Raw genomic sequence first — 10,586 nt, 5'->3', positions numbered from 1 at the left:
CCACATGCCAGTGTGCTTGTACGCACTCACACACACACATATGCACACACACATATGCACACACACACACACACACACGCACACACACACACACACACACACACTAAGTCTGATGTTCTAATGATTTGTATTTTATTCCCCTCTCTCCATCTCTTTATATCTTCTTCTCTGTCCCCCCTCTTTCTCTCTCTCTTTCCAGGGTGGCATGTATGTGTTCCAGCTGTTTGATTACTATGCAGCCAGCGGTGTGTGCCTTCTGTGGGTGGCATTCTTTGAATGTATAGCTGTCGCCTGGGTTTATGGTGAGTATACCAGCCTCCTAACTCTAGAGTGGTCTTAAAATCTGGAATTCATGGTATGACTCTATGCACATGATCACATAAATAAATAAGAACAAGATTCCATTGGTTCCATCCAGTTTAATAAAGGAACGGGACGATAACAATAAACAAATAAGTCTTGGACGGGCCGACCTGCTGGTGTATTTACAAACAGTGTATCTGCTTCCTGTTCCGGTCTCTGTGCTACTGTGCAGGGCCGTCTATTATAGAGGTGCTGTATCGCATATTCTCTAATGAAGATCTGCAGAATGTACCCAATGCTAATGCCAAATCAATTGGTGTCATAGTCATGTATGAAAGATTCATGGTCACATCACCTCATCAATAGCACTTTGTCAGCATCTGTTCCGAGTTTTCTTTTCTTTTTTTTAGTAACAGCAGCCAATGATTTTCTTTCTTCATGGCAGGGGCTGACAATTTCTATGATGCGATTGAGGATATGATTGGCTACAGACCAAATCCTTGGATGAAATGGAGCTGGACTATCATCACTCCTGTTCTGTGCATGGTGAGTGCAGCTATGACAATTACTATTATAATACTATTATTATTATTATTATTATTATTATTATTATTATTATTATTATTATTATTATTATTATTATTATTATTATTATTATTATTACTGGCACAGCCTTTAGATATTGTGGAGGTTATGTAGCTGTTAAGCTATCAGTGCTGAGCTGTGCCTCTTTTCTCCTCTTCTCCAGAGCTGCTTCATCTTCTCCTTGGTCAAATACAAGCCATTGATGTACAACAAGGTCTATGAGTATCCTGATTGGTCAATCGGAGTGGGCTGGACCCTGGCCCTGGCCTCCATGATCTGCATCCCCATGGTGGTTGTCATCAAGATCATCCAATCAGATGGACCGCTCATTGAGGTTGGTCCAGTTACATAGGCTCAGTTTACATAACATGTTATATAATAAATAAATACAAATCTAATTCAACAGCGCGCGCCTTAAAAAGGTTTTGCCGAATTTCTATCAGCATGTGACCTGTCCCACCAGAGGCGAGAACATATTAGACCATGTATACTCGCAATTTAAGAATGGGTACAAGTCACAGGCTCTTAGTCCATTCGGTAAAAGCGATCACGCCGCCATATTTCTTTTGCCAAAGTACAAACAAAGTCTCAAGCGAACGCCGGTGGTCTCGTGAGAGGTTAAGCGTTGGGCCGTGACGTCAGAGGAGTCACTCCAAGCTGCACTGGAATGCACAGACTGGAGTGTATTCCGTGATAACACAGCCAATATTAACGAATACACCGAAACGGTGATTGACTATGTCTGTACTATGGTAGAAGAAACAATCCCCTCCACCAAAATTAAAATCTACCCAAATCAAAAGCCCTGGGTAGACAAATCCGTCCGTGAGGCTCTGAAAGTGCGCACATCAGCATACAACACCGGGCTGGTGACAGGCAACATGGAAGAACACAAGATGGCAAGATACAACGTCAGGAGAGCAGTAATAGAGGCAAAACGGCGTTACAGGGATAAAGTTGAACTTCAGTTTGAACAGGCTGACTCTAGAGGCATGTGGCAGGGCCTCAGAACAATGACAGACTACAAAGGCACCCCCCTCAAACTGAACAGTGACATCTCCTTAGCAAATGATCTCAATTCCTTCTATGCGAGGTTTGAGGCTGTGAATAACAACACCAGCCTACAAACCACGGCAATGGGGGGGGGGGGGGGTCTGCTGATGGAGACTCAGTGTTCAGGGTAACAGAGCATGAGGTGAGACGGATCTTTAAAAAAGTGAATATCAGGAAGGCAGCAGGACCGGACGGCATCCCCGGCCGCGTCCTAAAAGTCTGTGCCGACCAACTGGCCCCGGTATTCACTGACATCTTCAACCTGTCCTTGGAACAGGCTGTCATCCCCACCTGTCTGAAGAAGTCCACCATCATCCCTGTACCCAAAAAATCTACGCCCGCTTGCCTCAACGACTACCGCCCTGTAGCCCTCACCTCCATAGCCATGAAGTGCTTTGCGAAGCTAGTGAAGGGCTACATCTGTTCCTCCCTCCCCATCAACCTGGACCCTCTGCAATTTGCATATCGCCCCAACAGGTCCACGGAGGACGCCATAGCCCATGTGCTGCACACAGCAGCATCACACCTGGACAAGAGGCAGGGGAACTATGTGAGAATGCTGTTCATCGACTACAGCTCAGCATTCAATACCATAGTCCCCTCCAAACTCATAGCCAAGCTCAGGGACCTGGGCTTGAACTATGACCTCTGCCAGTGGGTCTTGGACTTCCTGACGGGCAGACCCCAGGTGGTAAGAGCCGGCAACTGCACCTCCTCATCCATCACGCTCAACATAGGGGCCCCCCAGGGCTGTGTTCTGAGCCCCCTCCTCTACTCCCTGTACACACATGACTGCGTAGCACAGCGGAACAACAACACCATCATCAAATTTGCTGATGACACAGTAGTGGTGGGCCTGATCTCTGCCAACGACGAAAGGGCCTACCTGGAAGAGGTAGAGAACCTGTCACAGTGGTGTCAGGAGAACTGCCTCTCCCTGAACGTCAGCAAAACAAAAGAGATGATTGTGGACTTCAGGAGGTCGGGGGTCAAGGACTACAGCCCCCTCAGCATCGACGGGGCACCGGTTGAGAGAGTGAACAGTTTCAAGTACCTCGGAGCCCACATATCCGAGGACTTGACATGGACCACACACATTGACAGTGTTGTGAAGAAGGCACGACAACGCCTCTACTTCCTCAGGCGCCTAAGGAAGTTCCAAGTCAGTCAGAAGATCCTTAGGAACTTCTACTCATGTACAATAGAGAGCATCCTGACCGGCAACATCACCTCCTGGTTTGGGAATAGCACTGCACAAGACCGTAGCAGACTACAAAGAGTGACACGTTCAGCCGAACGCACAATTGGAGGGGGGCTTCCCACCCTCCAGAACATTTACAACAAGCGGTGCAAGGGGAAGGCTAAGAGAATTATTAAGGACTCGAGCCACCCGAACAACTGCCTCTTTGAACTGCTGCGGTCAGGCAAGCGATACCGGAGTCTTAAGGCGAGCACAGAAAGACTCAGAAGAAGCTTCTATCCCCAGGCCATCAGGCTGCTAAACGAACAATAATCGCTAAACGAACAATAATCACTATGCAACAACCATCAAATGCACACAGCACACACACCCACACGCACACACTCACTCAAACAAACAACACACTGCAGCACCCACTCTCCACACTTTAGATCACACAAACACACTTACACTTTATATTAATTGATAAAGGATTTGCACTACAACTCGTACACCTACTGTGAATTGTACCTAAATTGCACCTCGTCCCATTTCTCCATTTCTGCCTTGCACTATATAGTATTGTATATTAGTACACTGCACAGTATTGTATATTGTATGGTAATTACGTCTATTCTGCATCGAACATTGTACAGCGGCCAAACTGAACACTGTGACCTCATTTTTTTACTTCTAATTTTACTATGTTATTTTATTTCATACTTATCTTGTCTTGCACAGTCTCTGGAGCGCAACAGTAAGAAGCATTTTGTATAAAAGTATTCTGTACTTCTGTATGACAACTATTAAAGAAACTTGAAACTTGAAACTTGAATTCTAATCATTTGTCGAATGTTTGGCTTGGTTATAGACCTTTATGCTGCAATTAACCCCATGGTGGCGTTGAGGATTAATGGCATGCCAGTTACATTGTTACCATAGTTATATATACAGTTGTTATATAACTTGTGTGTGTGTCTCTCTCTCTCTCTCTCTCTCTCTCTCTCTCTCTCTCTCTCTCTCTCTCTCTCTCTCTCTCTCTCTCTCTCTCTCTCTCTCTCTCTCTCTCTCTCTCTCTCTCTCTCTCTCTTCCAGAGGATCAAGGCTGTGGCAGCCCCGGTGCGTGGGGGGGCAAGCTCGCGTCCCGCTGACCACCGTGGTCCCGCGGAGCTGTCCTACCCCCTGGACCCTAACGGGAACAAGGGGCTGCTGATGAAGGGGCCAACCCACACCATCGTAGAAACCATGATGTGAGAAAAGAAGGAGGCTCTCTGTGAGAACACTCTCCGCTCCTCACACACCTACCTACCGCTAAGCTAGCTAGCTTTCTGTCTGTCTGTCTGTCCAGTACACTTTATCAGGCTAAAAAGTCACATTTCAAATCTTTTTGGAATACTTTGATACCTTAACTACCTGAGAGCTATTTTTGCTACATGTACTATTCCTCGTAGTGCACTTCCTGACCAATGGCAAGTCATCACACAGTGAGCTATGGAGGTGACGTGGCAATTTTAGGGTGGAATGACGATGGCCTCCCCTTGCCAGAAATGTTGTTGTAAACTGAAGATTACAGGGGAAAGTGTGACGGGAAACTTTAACTTTGCATTTACCCGTCATGGTCCTTTATTAAATTTGAACAAATCGGCCACTTCTGTAAAGTGTAGTCCAACCAAGGTCCGGCTTCCCAAAAGTATTAGGCTATAGCACGAAGGTCCTCCTTTGTCTATTGAGTTAAATTGGAACAAAGGTGACCTCATCACTGAAATGCTTTTGGTAATCTGAGTCCCGTACAGAAAGGTGTAAAGGTAATCTGTAATCTGAAAAGGATTTGGTGTGGAGCTTTGAACCCTTGAGGTCTGTCGTCTGTGGCGTTCTGTACAGTAGTGGATACTCTTTCTTTCTTTCTCTGTACTAGACCAGTTTACAGTACATAGTGGCTGCACTAGGCGCTCTTCGCTTACTTTTTTATTTTTATTATTATTTTGTTTCGTTTTCTACAGAGGAAGTTACATTATTATTGTTTTTTTTTCTCTGTCGGTGTTTATAATGTTTTTTATTAAGACTATATTGTTATTGGTATTTACTATTGATGATAATTGCTGTAGTTTTAAATAGAAGCAAACCATTTCTGATCTGATGAAGATATACTATATATTAAACGTACATGAATCCATACATAGTACTGTAGATGTCTGGGTTTTAGCGACTCCTCTCCCGTAGATAAGCTGGTTTCGATTGGCTTACATTGCAGTTGGCAGGCCGCTGTAGCGAATGACTAAGTGATGCATCGGCAACCCAGCGGTTGCGTCACATCATTGACTAAGCAGCCAGGTATCACACTGATCATATCATATGATTGATGCTTATCGTATTGATACTTATCCAGGCATTGTGAAATCAGGTAGCCAACTGCAATGAAACCAACCTGGAAAAAAAACTTGCCCTGGAATATATACATATGCCTATGTGTCTACAGTCTGGGCTGGATTTTAACAAACAAACAAACAAACAAATACTTTAAATTTTTTATAACAAAGGGCCATAATGATAATAATGACATTGTAAACCAGTAAACAGCTAAATGTGTATTGTGCTTTTGAGAGTTCTGATGATAATTACGATAAATAATAATATTGTGAACATTTTCAATATGACTATGTACGTATGTAGAGACTCAACCCCCAGTCTGGTATCTGCCTGTCAAATGGTAGATTTGCCCAGAGTTATTGATGAAGAGTTTGGCCAGGATGTGCCATGGGTGCCATGTTTCCGCCCCATGTCTAGAGCTACAAAGTCTCTACTGCAACATGTAAATGTAAATGTAAATGCAACACAAATGCCCCTCATTACATCCCCACGTTGAGATGCTAAATTAGCCCAACTCACCAGACACTGAGCGAGGTTTTGGAGATAACGTGGCAGTCGCTGAAAACTGCCACTCAACTCTATGGCTCTTATGTTATGCCTATACTAACTCCTGTTCATTGCAGACGTGTCGCCTCCTGGCCACACTGAGGTTGAGTGTTGTATTTGTCTGGTGTGTGTAGACTGTCCACCATAGTTAAGTACAGTGTTTGTACACATTATCATCAAGCTCCTGCGCCACAGTTGTACTCAAGTGGCATTAATAACAATGACCTAGTTTGAGGATTTCATCTAGTTCCTCTAGTCTAGGTCCTATGTTTCTATCCATTTCCCTCCTTACTGGACTTTGAAATGGTCTGTGTCTTGCAGGGGAAACCTTTTGTCTCCGGAACATTTCAGGAATTGAGGAAAATCGGATTGATCTTCCTATTGAAGCCCATGCATTTTTAGCATTTAGTAGAAATGAAAAGATATTTTGATTTCAAGGTTCCTGCAAAACACCAATGGAAATCCCAATAGCTTCACCATTAACAAAGTTCAGGTGGAGTGGAAATAGAAGCCAATGACATCATTCAATTATCGAGAAGTCCCCAAGGTTCTCTCTTCCTGATATACAGTATCATAGCAGCTTCTTTGGTCATACATCTAAACTGTTCACCATAACTGATCAATATCAACATTTAAACTGGGACAAGCGGCCATTCTACGCACTCTAATTCTATGATTAATGATGTTAGGGCCCATTGCTATAGTGTCATCAAGCCAGACATATTACAATGTTATACAAATTCAGTTTTACAAATACATCACATTTCATGTTTACGTCAATCATCATTATACCAGGACCAAGTTTCCCCAAATCATCTGAGGAATTCAAAATACTTCATTGTCCACCATTATGATGATTTTGAGAAACCCAACCTAGACCACATATTTATTTTATTTAACCTTTATTTTACCAGGTAGTCACTTGAGATCAAAGATCTCTTTTTCGAGCAAGACCTGGCCAAAATGGCAGCAAAACAAAAACAAACATACAAATACACAAAACACAGACAGAGACATAAAAAATATATACATATGGTATATTTCCATACAATACACGACTAGTTATCAAACAAACTATAGCCTGAGCAAAGCAAACTTGAGTTTACACAAGAACAGATCATCCGATTTTTAAAAGTGGCACAGGCTGGATAGTTTCACGGCTTGAAAAGAAAGTATTTAGATGTGGGAAGATCAGATTAGTGTTACTATGAGTCGGAAATCAGATCCAGACATAGACTTTATTTCATCTTAATTCAAACATAGAGCTTCATCTGATCCCTAAATTTTGTACAGACCCGGTTCTCGGTTTCCTTTATAAGTATCTTTGCTCTATATATCAGTGGTAGCAGTAAGATTAATTCTTGCTCCATTGTAATGTGGAATGGGATGCCATTGTGTACCCCCACCCCCATCTGACTCTCAAACAGAATTAAACCCAATGTTTAGTTAATAGGAGGTGTGCAACATGTCTGTCATTACATCAAGTGGAAGCAGGACATTATGTTATTATCGCCTGGATTTCATTTTGGGGGAAACCTAGAGGTCCAGCATGATGTAACTAATTCACTTGTGTGTTGATTCATTCTGCCTGTCTATATCTATCGTTCTATCGATCTATCTATCGTTCTATCTATCATTCTATCTATCTATCTATCTATCTATCTATCTATCTATCTATCTATCTATCTATCTATCTATCTATCTATCTATCTATCTATCTATCTATCTATCTATCTATCTATCTATCTATCTATCTATCTATCTATCTATCTATCTATCTATCGGTGATCCACTCCCCCTGCCTTATCACACTCCCCCCCCCCCCTCCCAAGTCGACTAAAAGCTTCCTGTTCAAATCCAATAGTCTGAGCTTTTTCAAGCATAGATGTTTCTCAGAGACAATGCTTTTTCTTTTATTTTTTGAAAAGTGAAACATTGATATAATGCCCAACCCAGGTTCTAAACATGTTGAAATGTCACCTTATGGTGAATGCTAAGTTTCTGATGATTATTTTTAAGTGAAAAGAAAAGGTCTCTCTCGTTTTATTTTTATTTTATTTTTATTGTTCTTGATGTTGAGTATGAAATTCAACGTTGGTTGTATGAAATTCAAGTTTCTTGTGTTTTATTTTCATTTTGATTTTGTTTGTAAATCACATTTGCCTTTTGTATTCCAAATAAGTGTATTTGACCTCTCTGTAATTGGAGTATCATGTACAACTGTCAATCAAAAAAAGAAAAAAAATAAGCTGCAATTTGTAATGTGCAATACTTTGTAGAAAGAGAAGTATTTTTTTCACACTGTTTTTCCAATAGGTGGTACTAACTTAAGAGAATAGCCTATGAATTCATGAGAAAAAATTATTATAATATGAAACAAAATTTGAATATTCCAGGGTCCAATTAAAAGCAAAATGCTTTGTCATTTTAAACCAAACTAAGCTATTATATAGATCTTGTGATGTGAGATGCACTGAGGTTCAAATGATGACGATGATGATTATCCTGCCGTATAGACTTTATCACTGAAGAAATAGATGTGGTAGACAGAGCTTTTCAGATATAGTAACACTGCCACTAAACTTTATCTATGGCTACCATATCAATCAAACATGAGATAAAATCTAGAATGCAATATCTATGCCCCCCCCCCCCCCGAGTTGACCATATCTACCGTTGCAATGGAAACTATAAGCTCTGTCCAACAGACCCCCTCCCTCCACAAGTTTGGAACCCTCAGGGCGCTTTTATCAAAGAAACTATAAAACCAAATGATGTAGGCGGCATTAGCACAGAAACATAAAATATGTTTGTTTTACATATGGCATGTTTAACTCTGTAACCCGCATCTGATCCTCTTTTCATTGCTGATTTAGTGTGAAAAACTATTAGATCGAGGGTTTAAAATCAGATTTTTTTCCTGTGTAAATGCAGCCACAGAGGTGTCATTAGACCAATTTAGATTTGACTTAATATACAATAGGTGTCATAACACCAATTATAATTGTCAAGTCACCATTATTATCTGTGAAAGCAGATAATTGAACCCAATTTCTCTAAAGCATCTTAGCACAAATATGTTTCTGTTCATTGGGCTTACAATCAAGGATGGACATCTTCCCTAGCTTGCCAGGGCTATGCTACCACTTCTCGTGACCCTAGCCTGGATTTGAATATTGGACCATATGGATTGTATCCCAATCAGGGTCTTGAGCCTAAAATTAGTCGGGAGGCAGGAGGCCCGAATGGAAAATTAAAAACTCAAATGAAAATCTACTGGTGCTGTTGTTATTCTGCTGGGACTCTGTGATCTCGTCAGGGTGCTAGCCCATCATTAACCATTTCACTACCACACTACCAAAGGGTTAACCCTTTCACTGCCACATGACAAAGGGTTAACCCTTTCACAACCACACTACAGAAGGTCAACCCTTTCACTACCACACTACAGACTGTAGTGTGGTAGTGAAAGGTTAACCTGTAGTGTGGTAGTGAAAGGGTTCAAATCTACTGGTGCTGTTGTTATTCTGCTGGGACTCTGTGGTTCCGTCGGGGTGCTAGCCCATCATTACAATGGAATAAGGATGAATTTAAGACTATTGCTTTTGTAGAACAGAGTGTGTCTCATCCTCCCCATGCGCTCTGTTTATAGTAGATTTAAACTCATTCTGATCATGGTTTCCACTGATCCATGTTTCTCCTGCATCATACCACATACCAGCCCTTCCTTTTTGAGAATGTACAAGGGGAAATGTTTTTAATTCATGGAGAAACATTTTTAAAGAATTTGAAAGGTTTTATTTTTTTTCTATGGCTAACCTGTAAGCTACAAAAAAATGAAAGAAAAACGAAAAAATATGTGTATTTAAACAGGTTTTACAAAGATGTAAAACTTTTTTATTTCTTAATAAAAAGAATTGTCTTTGGAAAAGATTTGTCTGCTATCTTTTGGGGGGCTTTGCTCAGAATTTAAAGGATGGCGTGTACAGATGTTGTTTTAATGGTTAATAACATTACATTATTGTTGTATCATTACACAGCACAAGTACAGTACAATGGAATGAAGTTGGTGTCTAACCAGAGAGCAAAGCAACAGTAAAGTGCATTGCAATATACAGTGTGACATGAAGCTACGGATGAATTGTTCTAATGTATGTACAGTATTATATGCAGTGGTAAACGTATGAATACACCATACTAGCCAGTGGTACAACTATTTCTTTATTTAATCTTTTTATTTAACCAGGAAAAAGTCTCATTGAGATAAAAAAAAAAATCTCTCTCACAAGAGCGTCCTGGTCAAGATAGCAGCTGCACAGTTACAATTTCACAGTTCTTTTTTTACAGTTTTACAGACGAAAACTATTTAAAAAACAAACATAGCAATTAAAACAAAAACAAGGACAATTCACAGAACCATTTATAGTCAGTCAAAACATCTGCAGCCAGATGTGCTGGATTCCATATCGCTTAGAAGGGTTTTAAAAGCAACCAATGAGACCAGCTCATGCAAGTTCAGGTGGTTTTGTAGCTGATTTCAGGTGGAGGGAGC

At 41.1% G+C, this 10,586-nt stretch overlaps 1 protein-coding gene across 1 annotated transcript in view; it reads left to right on the top strand.

The window, feature by feature from the left end:
* LOC311231218 (sodium- and chloride-dependent taurine transporter-like) overlaps positions 1–9,958 on the top strand; it is a 92,667-nt gene extending 82,709 nt beyond the window's left edge. Inside the window, 4 exon segments of the mRNA XM_084317761.1 lie at positions 200–302; positions 749–849; positions 1,052–1,222; positions 4,217–9,958. Of these exon segments, the coding sequence (XP_084173887.1) occupies positions 200–302; positions 749–849; positions 1,052–1,222; positions 4,217–4,375 (534 nt within the window). The 3' untranslated portion in view covers positions 4,376–9,958.
* The last annotated feature ends 628 nt before the right edge of the window (positions 9,959–10,586 follow it).

The sequence above is a fragment of the Notolepis coatsorum genome, assembly GCF_963971535.1.
Source record: "Notolepis coatsorum genome assembly, chromosome: 6".
Lineage (NCBI taxonomy): Eukaryota > Metazoa > Chordata > Actinopteri > Aulopiformes > Paralepididae > Notolepis > Notolepis coatsorum.
Note: the sequence above shows the minus strand (reverse complement) of the source record. Positions and strands in the feature narration are given on the sequence as shown.